Source organism: Gopherus evgoodei, chromosome 8 (assembly GCF_007399415.2).
Source record: "Gopherus evgoodei ecotype Sinaloan lineage chromosome 8, rGopEvg1_v1.p, whole genome shotgun sequence".
Taxonomy (NCBI): domain Eukaryota; kingdom Metazoa; phylum Chordata; order Testudines; family Testudinidae; genus Gopherus; species Gopherus evgoodei.
The window spans coordinates 15,568,752-15,586,259 of record NC_044329.1 but is presented as its reverse complement, the minus strand read 5'-3'; the positions used below and the strand labels follow the sequence as shown (position 1 = coordinate 15,586,259).

The 17,508-nt window shown below is 44.9% G+C and overlaps 1 protein-coding gene across 2 annotated transcripts in view; it reads left to right on the top strand.

The window, feature by feature from the left end:
- SEPTIN8 (septin 8) overlaps positions 1-17,508 on the top strand; it is a 76,073-nt gene that overhangs the window by 29,758 nt on the left and 28,807 nt on the right. For both annotated transcript variants that reach the window (XM_030571656.1, XM_030571657.1), the window contains exons 3-4: positions 5,656-5,851; positions 7,305-7,491. In XM_030571656.1, coding sequence (XP_030427516.1) covers positions 5,656-5,851; positions 7,305-7,491 — 383 coding nt within the window. The remainder of the gene's footprint in view (positions 1-5,655; positions 5,852-7,304; positions 7,492-17,508) is intronic.

Genomic DNA, 17,508 nt, shown 5'->3' with positions numbered 1-17,508 from the left:
CATAATATTGTGTTTTATTGTTTTATGAGGGAAACCGTGTTCCTCTTTGTAAAGATAGCTGAAGGGTTTTTTTTCTGTTGAAATATTCCACATGTATAGAGCTGGGCAGGGATTATTATTATTTATTTATAATTATTAATAATAATTTTATTTCTGTTAAACTTTTTTGTTCAATAAATGCCAGTTCATCTAACCTGCAACTTTTTGTGGGAAAGGTTTTGATGAATTTTTCAACTCAAAACACTTTTTTTTTTCCAAAAGTTCCAAAAATGTCACCATTTTTTTCAAATGAAGAATTCCAGTTTTCTGGTTCAAAGCAACCTTTTGTTTTGAAATTTAAGCTAATTAGATTTTTAAAAGTGGTTGAAATTGACGTGAAATATTTTTTAAAAAATCAAAACAAAATGTTTCAATTGGCCAAAATTGGGTTTTGTTTTTGGGGATTTTTTTTGGATTGTTGGTCTACAAAAGTTTTTGATACTTTGACCTTTCAAATTCTCAAAAATGTTCAAAAGATGAAAAAAAGACATTTCCTGCCCATCCCTACGTATGGGTTGTTTTATTGCAGTCAGATCATGATGGGAGGACAAACAGAATTAGCTTCTGTACCTGAGCTGCTGTGGGATATATGTAAGGCCCTACCAAATTCGTGGCCATGAAAAATGTGTCATGGACTGTGAAATCTGGTCTTTTACCCTATACCGTACAGATTTCACAGCGGGGAGACTGGTGGTTTTCAAACTTGGCGTCCTGACCCAAAAAAGGGTGAGGAGTCACAAGGTTATTTTAGGGGGGGTCATGCTATTGCCACCCTTATTTCTGTGCTGCCTTCAGAGCTGGGCAGCTTGCAGCTGTTGGCCAGGCACCCAGCTCTGAAGGCAGCGCTCCACAAGCAGCAGCACAGAAGTGCAGGTGGCAATACCATACCATGTCATCCTTACTTCTGCCTTCAGAGCTGTGCCCCTGGCCAGCAGCCACCACTCTCCAGCTGCCCAGCTCTGAAGGCAGTGCGTCTGCTAGCAGCAGCGCAGAAATAAGTGTAGCAATACCGCAACCCCCTACAATAACTTATGACCCCCCACAACTCCTTTTTGGGTCAGGACCCCTACAATTACAACACCATGAAATTTCACATTTAAATATCTGAAATAATAACATTTATGATACTTTTCAATCCTATGACCGTGAAATTGAACAAAATGGACCGTGAATTTGGTAGGGCCCTAGACATATGGATTGAGGATGGGGAAATGAAGTGGCTGATGATAGGCTTAAGAATCACTATCACTACAGCTAGAAATAGTAATGCTTTATTGCTGAGCTGGGTCCAGATTGGAACTTCGGCAGAATTTGGGGGTGGGTGAATCCAGGATTTTGAATTGGGTCCATTTATATCCCCAGAGAAAGATGGAATTTCCTGTTTGCCTTCAGCATAAAACATTTATCTCTAAGCATGCTGTCTGGTTGCTAGAGAACAGATCTTACAATAATCTCATAATAATTTTGCTTTTTCCCTTTCAGTTTGTGCATGATTCTAGTAGCTGATGCCACACAGATTGTTTGAAGCCAGTCCTTTCTGGCGATGCCTGGGGATGCTGGCTTGCAGATGATTTTTGTTTGTTTGTTTGCTTGGCATGCTTTTGTTTTAGGTTTAAAGTACAGCAACCCTCAATAACAGTTGAAATGCTTTTGGGGGCGAGAATTCTTCCCAGCACTGGCTCTGGACCAGTGATCAAGGCAGGGGAAGTGATATTTTCAATATCTGAAATGTGTTCCAAGATCTCTTCCTGCCCAGACTGGATACAGCTTTACATAGAGTGGGCAGTGGAATACTTCCTTTATTCCGATCCTCATCCCTTTAGGAACTCCCTACCTACACCTTTTTTTTTAAATTTATTTTTAATATCCAACCCCCAAGTAAGCAGCATTGCTTGTACCCAGAGCATAACGTTAAGCAAGGATGTTACCCTGGGCTTTGTAACATCATTCTTCAAAAGCAGTGTGTCAGCAGCAGAAGACTGTGCATTTGTAATCGCCACATTTATTTTTTGAGGGGGGAAGAGGTCAGAGTAGATGATTCAATGGCCCCTTCTGGCCTTTAAATCTATGAAACAGTGGGAGAGATCATCAGATTTCCTATAGTTCCCTGGAAAAGGGAGAAGAACCCAGTTACAGCTGTTGACTGCCATTATAAATTCTTCCTCCCAGTCCTGACCCAACCTGGACAGGAGAATGCTGGAAGAAAGTCCGTGCTTCCTGACAGACTTTTTATAGGTCAGCCCTGAGCTTTCCAAATGACTTCCCTGCCACATGGTCTTGGATCATCAGCTGTTTTTTGTCTCCTTTGCATGGCATTTAGCCATTGTTGTGGGATCCAGTATTTGACTCTCCACCGTTCTATCTACAGTACAAATATTCCACGCAATATTTGTTCTCCAAGGTGGGAGCAGAAGGCTTCCAGAACCTGCTATGTCTAAAATAAAAACCTAGTATTAGGCTTAGGTACCTGTGTAGTCTAGCAGCTTGCCAGTTATCCCATTCTCCCATAAACATGTTGGTTCAGCTCAGCAGATTGGTGCACCTTAGACTGTCTTTATCGGTTCCAAAAGATGATGGCCAGGAAGGGGCATGCCTAGTAAAGTTAAAATGGTGGCCCGTCAATGCCGAAAATGTAACAGTATGGTTTATTCATTCTATCTTTTACAGTTTGTCTCGGTGTCTGGGCTGTGCATGTGATCATTATTCACCTGGGGAAGCTGGCCTGGGAGAGACCCTCAACCTTCCTTAATTAATTTTCTTAGTTTTGTAGTCTTCCTCCCACTGAGCCTGTCTCTGGTGTCCCCATTTGACTCCACATTCCATCCCTCTGCTTGTCTAAATTATTCAACTTGGCAAAAATTTCTTCTAGCTCTTCCTGCACAGATGATGCATTAGGAGAGGGGGATGATGCTAAACCAACGGATCCCTGCTGCCTTGCTCCTGGGTAATGCTCTGCCAAGACTGTACAGCAATATGGCACTTGGTATGTGGCCTGCAAGACCAAAATATGTGAGACTGGTTTAACTACCTCCACCCCCCGCCTCAAACAAACGTCTGTTAGTCTTGCTTTACCTTTGCCATAGACCATGCTGATGTGGATTGGAGCATGTGACTAAGGGCAATAACGCAATGTTGGGGGAGGGGAAAATGACTAAGTAAACTCTGTACATCAGGAGATCTATAGGAGGAACCCATCTTTTCAGCTTAGGCATTCCTCCCTCTCCAGATTCTATCACCAGATCTCCCCAGCCAGCTGAGGCTTTTGTTAACTATATTTCAAAACATTCCAGCCCCTCTTTGCCTTTGAGCAGCTCATCTCTCCTTCAGAAGTTTGCCTGGGTGGCTTCAGATTGGTGCCTGAGGCAACTTTTCTCATGCTTATCTCCTTGTGATTCCAACCTGGCTGGTTCTGCTTGATATGTGGCCTCGCAGCCACTCTTCTGCCATGCAGCACCATTTCCTGGTCTCTGTAACGTGCAGCCTGGGAATATTTTGGAAGATTTATTTATACAAAGCCATATCTAAGGAGTGTTTTAAGCCTTTTGAATGGGATTTGCATTGGGTTCTCAATAAATAAAACACCCAAGCCGTGTTCCCTATTTCCTTGTTTCAATGCTGCATGCATTTGCCTGCTGATCAGCATGTACTGATACCCTGTGTGTCAGAATGGGGCGTTTTCCAGCATGTCATGCTCACACCCACGCTTTTGTTCATCACACCCCTGATGAAGAACTCATGGTGCCTCTAATTTTCACCTTCAAGATGGCTCGATGGGGCACAGCAGCTGCTAGGAGAGCAGAGCAGGCAAAGGGGCCATGAGGAGCAGCTGTCTGATATGCATTCTGGCTAGGCAAGGGCAGACCTTCAGCCAGTAGGCCAGCCATGCACAACAGAGGAACAGATGTGTTGGCTGACAGGTTAAGCTGACTTAGCAGGTCCACTTCTGTGAAGAGAGGGAGGCTGAGGGTTTCTGTGCAGTGGGAGCCCTACAAACCTTTGACCCTTATTAATGGCACATTGGGGATGAAAGGATTAAGAGTATAGTTGAGGAACAAGCAGTTTTAAAGCCTCTGGGGATTTGTTAGATTGATCTGGCTTTGATTAGAGACTTAAAGGGTTTGTAGAGTGGTTGTATAGTAAGATTTCTTATTACTTAGCTAGCAGCATTTACTAATGTAAAATGACCAGAAACCACCTCTAGTACTAACAGGCCTGGTCTTCATACTTAGGGTATGTCTGCACATGAGCTTCAGGCGTAAATTTCAGCTCTAGTAGCCATACACACACTAGCTTTGAGCAAGCTAGTTTGCTAAAAATAGAACTGTAGCTGCTGAGGGAGGAGGGGCTAGTGGCCTAAGTGAGTACCTAGGGTCCCAGGCAGAGTTGTCCTCGGGGCGTCTGGCCTGTCCTGCCACTTGTGCCACCATGGCTACGCTTCTATTTTTAGCATGTTAGCTGGATGAAAGCTAGCACGTGTATGTCTACCTGAGTTGGAAATTATACCTCCGTTGAATGAGGATATACCCATGGAAGCCTGAGCTCCAGGGCTCCTTCTGTGCACACACTCACTGCATGCACATGTAGGTCGGGGAATTAGGCATGCACTTGGCAAGACAGTCGCTTAGCTCATTGTGTGCGCTCACAAACTCTCCATTTCCACAGGCACGCTCAGGAAGTGCCCATTGACAAACAGGCAGTACAGGACTAAATAAAAGCAACTGAGGTTGCTCTGACCACCCCAGATTCTCAATCCTGACCTCTTCCTCCCACATTCTGGGCCAGATTCACCACTTGGGACTCACATGCTGTTACTCTAACGAGGGATTTTGCCCTGTCTGCTAAAAAAAAAATTTACGTATTCCATTGTTTCATAAGTGGTCAAAATCTGAAATCCTGGATGGGTGGAAATAGTCTTTTGTCTCACAGAGGGAGAACAAGCCTGCCCTGCTTGTGCAAATCCCCAAAGAGGGACAAGTGACAAGGCCAAACAAAGGAAGCCGAAAGCCAAATACATTGGTCACTGCTAAAACACACACAAAAAACCTCACTGTGAGAAAGAGAATCCGAAGACTTAAGCAGACATTTCATGTAGTTCTGCCACAGATCCACGGAACGTAGATCACACTGCACTGACTTGCATTGTTAACTGTTTTAAGTACCTGGAGCTATTGCTTTGTGAGTACATCCTAAAAGGTGTGCAAAAATTGAGCCAAGTACACTGTAACTTGTGAACAAAAGCATTTGAGTTGAAGAATCAATCAGAACTGAATGTCCTGTAAGTTGTCTTATGTTCTCCCTAACTTTCATCATTTTGGGCTCTAAATCTGGGTTGGAGGCAGTGGAGGGTTCTGGTTACATTTGGTTTGATTTAGTTTGCATGTGCTTTGAGATCTTTGGTTGAACAGTGATGCAGAAGCAACATGCTAAATAAGATTAAGAATCGGAGGCCTTTGGGAATAGGGCAGTAGGAACATCACAATGATTATACCTCTCTGAACTTGGGGGAGCTGCAGTAACCTCTCACAGTTTAATTTTTGTTCTGCTCTATAATTAATTTACTCTGAAGTCCCTTTACAAATTCCACTCTGCAATGAACTGGTGACCCTTCCTTCCTAGGTGAAACAGGCATCGGGAAATCCACACTAATGAACACACTTTTCAATACCACCTTTGAGACGGAGGAGGCCAGTCACTACGAGAATGCAGTTCGCTTACGACCGCGTACCTATGACCTGCAGGAGAGCAACGTGCACCTGAAACTGACAATCGTGGATGCAGTGGGGTTTGGAGACCAGATAAATAAAGATGAAAGGCAGGTCACATGCCATCTAGTCGCCATTTCTGCACCAGCCTCTAGTGTTCTAACCTGTAGCTATATGTGATTCTCCCTGCAGTGTTACAGACAGAGCCTCTGTTCCTGGGCACCCAATTTTCCCACTTGGATTATGAGGAGTCTTGATTATGGCCACATTAGACTGAAGAGGGCAGGGATGAGCTGCTGTAATAAGTATGGGAGAATGCTAGAGGGAGTTTGGCTAAGGAGAGAGGGTGAGGTTACTGAGGCACTGCAAACTAACGTGTTGTGAGTTGTCTTAAACAATCCAGTGTAATCCTGCTGACTTGTTTGCTTAAATCAGTGAAAGACACACCAACAGACACACATGGCTCTCTTAGGAGATCTGCTGAGGAGCAATTCTTTCCTCCAGGCTTGTTGAAGAAGCTGTAAACCTCTTCTTCTTTCACAGCATTGGGCCAGATTCTGCCACCCTTACTCAGGCTGAGTAGTCTTCTTCTCTATGAGGAGTCCCATTGTGTGCAGAATCTGTTCTTTTATTAGTGATGGTGAGGGGTTTGTTGTGTTATTACTCCGTCCATCCAAAACGTATTACCCAGGGGAGCTCACTCACATCATGAGTCAGAAAGATATTGGATTAGTGGGGAACCTACAGAACGGTGTCTTAAATCAAAGATCTAGTTAACTCACTCAAAAACTCACTGAGCCAAATTCTGAGGGATGCTGACCATCTGTAGCTCCTTTTGAAGTCAGTGGGAATTGCAGATGCTCAGCACATCTCAGGTTTCATCCCATTGTCTTTAGCAGGGAATAATAGTTTCTTCTCTTTCAGATGGCTTGGTTGGCTATCCTGTAAACTGTTACAAATCTAGTTAAAAAAACAAACCAACTGTGGAATGGTTGGAATTGTCCGTGATGACAATGATCAGTTTGTGATATTGGTTCCTCCCACCCCTCCCATTTAACTGCTCGTGCATCTTGTTTGGATCAAGTGACCTTTGCAGGAGGTCAGACAAGATGATTATGATGGTCCCTTCTTGCCTTAAAGTCTATGAGTCTCAGTCCCTGTAAGACATCTTGCAATAATTTCAATTGGCTTCCTTTCAAAGTGGTTATAATCTGCCATGGCTATCCAGTGGTAAAGGCTCTTCAGGATTCTTTTTATTCCCATGCTACTATATTGAGATACTTTACACCTGAAATCTGGTCAAAGCTTGATGTGTGGAAGTTGTCTGCTTTCCATATTTCAGTTCCACCAGCATTAATCCCTTTTATGCTGCAATACGCCTTTTGATTAGAAGTTGCGTGTGTGAACATAACATTCTGCGTGTTGCCAGTGGAGGGCTAAAAAATGTTATGCCTCTTTGTAAATGGTTTTTAAATAATAGGCCTGAGAGAATGCATGATAGCTTTAAACTGTCAACTTTATTTAAACTTCAGCATTCTGGTTGCTAATGGTATCTGTTTTTAGTTACAGGCCAGTAGTTGATTACATTGACACACAGTTTGAAAACTACTTGCAAGAAGAGCTGAAAATCCGTCGTTCTCTCTTTAATTATCATGACACAAGAATCCATGTCTGCCTTTACTTCATCACTCCAACTGGGCACTCACTCAAATCCTTAGATCTGGTAACGATGAAGAAGCTGGATAGCAAGGTAAGGCATTTAAGGCAAGCATCCACTCTTCAAAAGTAATGTATGCGTTCAGTTAGATGTAAGGCAATATTAATGCATAGCATCTTCCATACATGGGTCTCAAACCACTTCACAGACATCAACTGATGAATTCTCATAACAGCTCTGTGAGCTAGGCTGGTTAAAGCACAGATCTGCCTGATCAGTGACTTCGTATAGATGGTTTCATGGGGTTCTGTCTTCATTTCTTCTCGGTGGCGTCCATAAAAAAATTTGCTCCTTTTGCAAGAAAAACTAGACATTTGTTTGTTTCTCTCAAGTTTTTCTGCAGCACCCGTCATTGTAATAACTTTGCCTGGGATCTGAAAGTCAAACTGGGCTGTTTCTGGCTCATCATCTCTTGTGAAAACAAAGGAGTGTCCAGCTGAAACTTAGTTAACTATTGTTTTTGGGGGAAGGAGGGAGAGAGGAGGTTTGCTGACATGCAAGCCAGGATAAGCTCCAGCTCGCTGTCCCACAGCTGTGTTGCAGGAACTGCAGTGCTGCCTGTATTGTCCTATCAGTAGTGATAACGGGCAAAAAGCAGTAAAAATGGAGACTTCTTGCTAAAGGTAACAGATTTTGCCCTTGGATATACAGATGAAGCAGTTGTCGATGAAAAATGTTTTTACATATGGACTTGACTTACCACAGCTGCACTTTAGAATTGTTGTCCTTATATTCACATTGGAAAAGTAAGTCAAAGAGGATAAGTGACTTGCTCTAGATCAAATAACAAATCAGAGGCAGGAACAGAACCTACGTGTCTCAATGGTCTAACTTCTGTATCATGTTGCCTTCTCAAAGCATGGCCAGGGCAATAACCTAGCAAGATCATAGAAATTCTAAAAAGTAGGTCTGTTTATAGTCTAGCTAGTGGTTACGTCTATATTTTGTTACATAGGTCCTCAAGCAGTCACTCCCTTAGGTGGCAACTGGTCATGTGATTTGTTTCATGACATTCATGCAGCTTAAAGTAGGTCTTCTTGACACACTTTCTACTTGGTCAGCATGCTGTGAGGGAATTGGAGGCAGGCTCGAAAGATCATTGATGTCTTCTTCATCTTGCTTTTTTAATAAAAGTGATTTCCTTGTCTTGAAGAATATTTAACCCTTAGGTTGCCAGTCTTTTTTCTCCATCACTAGCTAAATGTCTGTAGCTACCTGTATACAGTGTAGTTGTAGTGTCGGCCCCAGGATATTAGAATGACAAGATGGGTGAGGTAATATCTTTTATTGGACCTTCAGAACACAACTGACTTCCTCCATAAACTCTGCTACATTAACAACCTCCCTCAGAACACCATCCTCGCCACCGTGGATGTCACTTTGCTAAACACTAACATCCCTTACAGTAGCTGCTTGCCTCAAATATCTACAAGACAATAGACAGCCCTCAGAGATCCACCCCAAACACATCGTCAGACTCACCCATTTCTTCCTCATCCATAGTAGCAACAAATGCTTTATCCGAATCATGGCAACAACTGTGTGTATTAGGATGCCAGCCTCTTCATGGGCCACCTTGAAGAAGAATTTCTGGACAAATATATCGCAAAACCAGTGATATACCCGAGATCCATTGATGATGTTTTCGTCATCTGGACAGACAACTTAAACACTCTCATAGATTTCCACCAGAACTTCAGCAACTTCCACCCCTGCATTAAACTCTTTCTGGAAGACTCCCACACAATCATCAACTTCCTGGACACTGTAGTCAGCTGTAATAATGGAACCCAACGGACAGCCGTATACAAGAAACCCATAGATCACTGCATGTACCTTCATAGATCCAGTAACCACCCCACACACACCAAGAAATCTGTTATTTACAGCCAAACACTCAGATACCACAGGATATAAGCCAAGGAGAAAATCCAGGATATACACTTTCACACATGAAACTGCTTTCACCAAAGAGGGACACTTCACTAGAGAAGTAATTCGCATTCTGAAATGGGCCACCCAAATACCGTGAGACAACTTGCTTCAGTATAGAAATAACCCATCCTCTGACAGCACACCACACCCCTGTCACCCCACAGTGGAATCTACATGGGGTATCATCAAACTACAACCCATACTTGCTGGGGACTTTGTCCTGAAAGAAATATTTCCCTGAACCCCCACTTCTGATCTTCAAATACCCCCCACAACCTTTCCAAAGCATCATCAGAAGCAAGCTCCCCACAGAGTGACTCACCAACTCAAAGCAGCACCAGACCGTGCCAGAACAACAGATACAAACTCTGCAAACATATCTCTGCTGCTACAATGATCAGCACCCCCCACAAGACACTTTTTAAGATCCATGGGTCTTACACACACTTATCACAACGTGTGGCATACCTCATCCAGTGCACTAAATGCCCCAGTAACAACTATGTGGATGAAACCAGACAGTCACTGCGCTCTCAAATATACTTACATAGGAAAATGATAAAAGATGCACAAAAAACCCACCCCTGCACCTGTGGGTGAACAACTTTTCACAAAACAATCACTCTAAGTCCTACCAGTCCTCATCCTCAAAGGAAACCTGCACCACACTTTCAAAAGAGGAGCCCAGGAGCTGAAATTCATAATTGTGCTAGACACTAAAAATCATAGCCTGAACAGATAATCACTGGATTCATGGTTTATTACAACAGTCTGTAACCCACTAACCACACTTTTTTGTCCTATGATTGCAGAGGTCACTTTACCTTGAATGGGGCCCTCCCTCGCCCAGACACTTACCCACCCCCCTCCACTCCAGACACAGGGATCCAGAGGGAGAAACAGCCTGATGCTGTGCCCCAGGCTTGCACAGAGTTTCCTGCATGTGCTGCCTCCTTTCTTCAGGGTGTTCTATTTGCGAGCTGGGCTCTGCTGGGGCCAGCGGCCCCTACTGGCAGCCAACATCTCTGCAGCCCATTTCATTGTGGCGGGGGTGGGGGAGTGGAGGAAATTCTGTGCGCACAACATTAATTTCTGCAAAATTCTGCATTGCACAGGAGTAAACTAGAGCATGGACTCTGCAGTAACCAGGGACTCTCTGAATCACTTTTAAGGTTCACTCTCCAACCCAACCTCTGTCCAAAGGTGGCTCTGATGCACAGGGCCGGCCTTAGGATTTATGGTGCCCTAGACGAGATTATTAAACTGGTGCCCCTGTGCCTGATCTGCTCTTAGCAACACAAACATAAGCTTACAGTATTGGAAAACTTGCCACATTCACGTTATTAAAACCAGTTTAACTTAATGAAGCACACTGTAATGCTGATGGACTAGCACTAAAGAAGCAGCACTATAGAAAAAATTCTGATATGACAGAATGATGCAAATAATATATTTTTTTTAATTTATCAAAATTTTATTGGAAATGTATATGAAGAGGTATTGAAACAAAGATTTGTTTTTAATTAAAAGCAATCTTTCTGGCTTTTTTGGCTGCAAAATCAGTAATAATGTCATCGTATGACAAAGACAAAGTCGTGTCTTGTTCGATTGCAAGAATAGCAAGACCAGTTAAGCGTTCCTGACTCACTGTAGAGCGGAGATAGTTTTTAATGAACTTTAGTTTTGAGAAACTCCATTCTCCTGATGCTACTGTTACAGGAACTGTCAGTAGAATATGAGTGGCAATATACACATTAGGATATATGTCAACAAGTTTGCGGGTATGAATAAACTGTACAATGTCCATCACCGATTTTGCATGTGGCAACACTGATGACAGTGTACTCAATTCTTCGTACAGTTCAAGTCCATTTAAATCAAAACTATCACCGTGCTTCAGGAGGCTCTCTAGGTTCTTGCACTTTGTCAGTAGTTGCTCTTGTTTTCCTATTTTGTTGAATTTAGTTATGTCATACAAAAATCCAAACTGTTCATGGTGTACTTGCAAGGTATTAAACCTTTCATCAACAGCAGATACTGCTTTAGCCATTACAACATTAAAAAATTCAACCTCAAATTTCTTTTCTGCATCGTCTATGGGCATGATCTGCTGTACAGATTCTTCACAAAGAAGTGTCCCTGGCCTTTTTAACTCATATTAACTATGTATTTACTTTATGAAAGTTGGAGAAAACATTGTGAAAACGTAAAACAGTGGCTGCCCAGCTTCTGGGCTGGCAAAAGTTATACTGACTCACAGGGAAAAAAAAAAAAGCAGGAGAATCTTAGTGCAACATATGGTCACTCTATACCAGGGGTCGGCAACCTTTCAGAAGTGGTGTTCCAAGTTCACTGTAATTTAAGGTTTCTCGTGCCAGTAATACATTTTAATGTTTGTAGAAGGTTTCTCTCTATGTCTATATTATATAAATAAACTATTGTTATTATCTGAGGTCTTGGCCACCGGTCCTGCTCAGGCCACTGCCAGCTGAGTAAATGAAACCCCAAACCAGCAGCGGGCTGGTGGCTGAAGCCCTAGACAAGGATCCCAGGCCCTGCTCAGCCCGCTGCTGGTCTGGGGTTCTGACCACCAACTCCTGCCAGCCAGGATCCCGGCCGCCAACCCCACTTCAGCCCGCTACCAGCCTGGGATTCTGCTCACCCAGGCTGGCAGGAGGCAGAGTGGGGCTGGCGGCTGAGCTCCTGACTGGCAAGGGGCCGGCAGCCGGAACCCTGGAGTAGCAGTAGGCTGAGTGCTGCTGGCACCCCAGACTGGCAGCAGACTGAGCCACTCAACCCCCCACCGGCCCTGCTCAGCCCGCCACCAGCCCAATCAACCCGCTGCCGGCTGAGTGAATGGAACCCCAGGCTGACAGCAGGTTGAGTGGTTCAGCTGGCCTGCTCAGCCCACTGCCAGCCTGGGGTTCCTTGGAGGTCCTCAGGCCAGCAGCAGGTGCTGAGTGGGGCCGATGGCTGGTATCCCAGCTGGCAATAGGGCAGCAGCCGGAACCCCAGAGCAGTGATGGGCTGAGCCGCTTAGCCTGCTGCTGCATACCATCAAAATTCAGCTCACCTGCCACCTTTGACACGTGTGCCGTAGGTTGCCGACCGCTGCTTTATACACTAGTAAGGAGATGAGCATATTACAGTTGTTGGAGGGCTCTTATCAGGAGTAACAGGCTATAGGAAAGTCAGTCAACATTTTTTGTTTCTCTGATGAAAACTGGCCCACTCCCTGCCTCAAACCAAACCTGTCACTAATAATTGTCAACAACTTAATTTTCTGTTTTTGGCTAAGAGATTGATTTTTTAAAAATAAATATTGAAATTGGATTCAGGATTGTTATCTAAATGGCAACACAGTACTGCTTTCATGCTTGGCTCACCTCCCAGCCTGCTGGTCCAACAGCTGCAGTAGAGGATGAGATAGGTGGAAAACTGCAGGACCCCAAAATCCACCTCTTGGGGTGCAGAGTGGCAACAGCACCAGCAAACTTTCAGGTCCAATCACACGCCAATGGGCACCACCACCAGCCTTACGGACCATGGTGAAGTTAGCACAGCATCTGATCTCAGGGACTGGGCACCCATGGAGCCACAGCAGCTCATCCTGCCCTGTGCAGCTCCCCCCGGATGAGATGGATCGCTGGCAGCTGCCAGCCCGGGGGAGAGGTGCCCCCCAGCTTGGGTGGCCAGATCCAGATGTCCTGATTTTATAGGGCCAGTCCCGATATTTGGGGCTTTGTCTTATATAGGCACCAATTACCCCCATCTAGAGTGACCAGACAGAAAGTGTGAAAAATCAGGACAGGGATTGGGGGGGTGTAAAAGGAGCCTATATAAGAAAAAGACCCCAAAATTGGGACTGTCCCTATAAAATAGGGATATCTGATCACTGTACCCCAATCCCCTATCCTGATTTTTCACACATCTGGCTAACACCAGCCAAGCCCTGTGTGACATTCCAATCCTGGCTGCTTGCCGAGGAAGTGAGTTATTTCACTTTCATTCCTCAGCAGGAAGCCAGCCAGCCCTCCCCCCACTTACCCCCAGCACCTCACCCAACCCAGCCCTGACGGAGGGGAGGGAGGAGAGAGAGAGGGGTGCTCCTGGGGAGGAGGGAGAAAGGAGGGGGTGCTCCATGGGGCGGGGGGGAGAAGAATGGATGTTATGGGAGACAACAAAGGATTCTGGTTCCAGAGCCACAGAGCCTGCCTCACCTTACCTCAGCCGGGGGGAAAGAGTCACACTCACAGGTGAGCTCCTTCCCCAACCCCCACCCCCTCCCCTTTCCTGAGACCCCAGCAGCCAATCCCATTCCTCAGACTGTGCTGCATTCGGCTCTCTCTAGGACCCAGCAGCCCTGCTTCTACACTGTCTGGGCTGCCTGCAGCGTGGTGCCCCCAGGCAGAGTGAGGCCCTACGCGGCTGCCTATTCTGCCTATGCCTAAGGACGGCCCTACTGATGCACCTTCCTTAAGGGCAGACATTTACTGGAAGAAGATTGCAGATGTCTGTGTCCCACGCTAGCCCCAGCAGCTGGCTCCATCTTATTTGGCACTGCTTACTGGCTTCCACCTTGTGATCGCCTTGCTTGTAACTGTAGTTGCTGCATAGCTGCGGAATGAAGGGTGCTGGGGGTGCTGCTGTACTTGCTGGCTTGAGATGGTTTTCATCATATACGTGGCTTACGGTTTGGTTCAATGGTTCTCAGCACCCCCGCTATACGAATTGTTCCAGCACCCCAGAGTTGCTGTTACATTAACAGCACAGGGCATCTGAAAACTTTCTCCTAATAAACTCTGCCTCCTGGTGTGATGCCAGCATTGCGTGTTCTCTAAAGTATGTTTGCAAGAATGCCCATGTGTGATTTCCCTGGCATTGTTTGTGGTGGCGGTCCCACCAAGCTTTTATATTCCTTTCCTCCTGCATTCCCTTCCCTTAACATCCCCTTACTAAAACATAGTGCTTTTTTTGTTGGCCCTCTCCTAATACCAGGAGAAAGGGGAAGGGCCAAAGAGGAGTCAGAATCCTGGGACTGACAGATCCCCAGGGCCAATGGGGAGAGGCCGTCCCTCCCAAGTCAGCCAGCTGGCCACGTAGGCAGGTCTTTATTTGTTTACAGTTGCTGTTTAATAAATTGTATTTGGTTAGAACTCAATCGTAGTGATCACTGGGCAGAGAAGTGGACAGTGCGGAGGGAGTACTCCAGAGTGGAGCTACCCGAGGCTCTGTCCTGAATTTCCCATGATGAAACTGGGGGTTAATCCCCCCACGGATCCTGGGCCCAGCCTTATTGGACTCTGCTGCATGGGAGAGAGAAAGAGGAGTTCTCGCGGTCAGGCAGGCATCTGGGTAAAGGGAGTTGAGCCGGAGATTCCAGTGGGGTAGTATAGAAGCCAGGAAAAATTATGGCGGGACTTTTCCCCTGCTTCCGCTAGGATCAAGCCAAAATTAATCATTTGTAATTGGGCATATATGAGAAGTATTTTTTTTTCAAGTTGGCTAAGCCACTTGACTAAACCACACTGACATGGTTCCATTGCATCCCCTCCCGAAGCCTTCAGACAGTGATTGTATTTCATGGAATGATTACCTAGACTTATGCAGTGTCTTTAGACAACTAGGAAAGGGGAGACTGGTGATCTTTCTTCTGTTCAATCCAGGCCTGTATAGATATTTTGCATTTCACCACCACCGTCCATCCCAGGATCTCAAAGCGCTTTACAAGCTTTCATTAATTTAGCCTCTCAACACTCTCCTGATAGGCTGGTAAATGTTGTCATCCCCATTTGCAGTTGAGGAATCCGAAAGATTAAGGTGATGCGTACACTATGCAGCTTTGAGCAACACGGCAAAAAAAATGCCACCCCCAACGAGCGGCAGCAGCTTTGTCAGCTGGAGAGCGCTCCTGCTGCCAAAGTGCTGTTCACACCAGTGCTTTTTGTTGGTAAAACTTTTATCATTCGGGGTGTGGTTTTTTTTGTTTTTTTAACACCCCTGAACAATAAAAGTTTGCCAATGAAGTTCCAGCATAGCAAAGCCTAAGGGTTTAATCACAACAGGTGTCGATGTCAGTGAGATCTTCTAAGGATCAAATTCAAGGTCAGAAGTCTATGGCAGACCTAGGAATCAAAGCTCAGGGCTACTGAGTCCTAGTCCTGCCCCTTACCCACTGGACCATCGTCCTCTCTCTCATACAGGTTGGTTCCTACGTTGGCTTGAGTTCTGAGACTTGTTTCGCAAGGGACTTGGGTTTTTTTGGTAGGAATCTGATTGTTATACCTCTGCTGTACCATATTAACAGTCTGAGATCAGGTGTTTTGTATACAGTTTGATTCCCTATGTTGATTTTAATAATGTGTCTTGCTCTAAGTACTGAATTTTCAAGATTCCTCTAGGGCTAAGGCTTTTTTGCGTGAAGTCTTCCATCATGCCGTAATACCACATTTGTTCTGCAGCTGAGCTCACGGCCAGCTGTTGTCTGCTATATCTAATTACTTCCAGGCAGCCGGAAACATCTTCAAAGCTGGATTTTAGGTTAATAATAGATGACTGGATGTCTGTTAAATAAGAAGAGGCATATTTGAATTGAAATGTGTCTAGCTTTTCCCTTGGTGCGAGTAGAGAAATAAGAAAAGAACTTAAAAAAAATCATCTCCCTGTGGCACAGGTAAACACGCTGAGTTATTCATTTAAAGTGCCGTTCTGCCCTAGAAAGTTACTCTGTAAAACTGGCATCCTGGGGCTACATGTTTATCATCTCTCCATGATTTCCCAATCAACATGCTCCATTTACAATATAAAGCTAACTGCTTGCCCTACCTGAGTTCAGAGATCCCAGATGGACTTTTTACTACTTGCATGTCATCACCAGTCAGAGAGGTTCTGCAGGCCAATTTATGCCCTTAATTGTTTCTGTGCATTTCCAGACTCTGCTTTCAGTGATACCTGTACCACTCCATTGCCGGCAGTGAGGATCCACAGGTGTAACTGGAACTCGGGGAACAGTTTGATTGATGATGCACAAGCTAAAATAGAATCCAGCTGTGTTAACTCTACAGTGCTAACAGGAATGTGAAAAAATTAAAACCTATTAATTTGTATTGATTTACAGAACGGAGGAGTAAGAAGGTGCAGTTTTCCACAGTCCTTTTTCAGGGCGCAATGTCACTTTAATGAAAACTAAATTCAAAGGTGCAGGAGTTTTGCTTTCTGCAGAACGTGTTTGAAGCAACCCTCACTAGCCAGCCCTGTTTGGTGTCCTGGTAGTTTACTGCTGCTTATTCAGTACTATACTTTATGGCCTCCTAGGCCTTGGTTTTTTTACACTGGAGCAACCCAGTGCTGTGGAAGGGCAAAGTGAGTGGGATCATTCGGGTGACCTCCAGGGTACAGAATAAAGTGAGATGCCGTTGGAGCTGGAGAAGAATAATCACCTCCCTTTTCTTGTTGGGGGCGAGGAGAGAGGCAACAATTACTGCTTCGCTCTGGGATCCTATTTGACCAAGGGCTTTCCTCCTATTGCAAGGTTTCTAAATGGAGTGCTTTATAGCCCTTTTATTCCTAAGCTTTAACATTGTGGAATGAGCCAATGATATTTGACTGAAGGCTGCATCGTTTTTAGGAATTCTGAATACACAGCAAATACCTGGATCACATCAGAAAGGGGCATGAATGGGATTACCATTAGATCTCAGAAAGCTGTACTTCTGAGGCCTGGCAAGTAGGGGTCTGAGCAGAACGAATCAGTAAGCGCTGCCCTTACATATAATCACTCCTTCTCACAGACTGTGCAGAGGTTAGAGCAGCAGCGTGAGGACACAGGGACCCTTGGATCCTATTCCCAGCTAGGCCATTGACTTCAGACACTTGTAACCTGATTTTACCGAGGTGCTGAGCACCCATCGATTTTGTTGGGAGCTGAAAACCAGATGGTAAACTCCCCTGCCTCAGTTTCTCTGTCTTTAAAATGGGGATAACACTTACCTACCCCGTATAGGTTCTATGAGGCTCAATTATTGTTTGTAAATCACTGTGGAATCCTAGAATGAAAACGCTGTGTACATGCAAAGCATTATTAGTGTTGTGTTGTTAGGGTCTACTCAGGTAGTG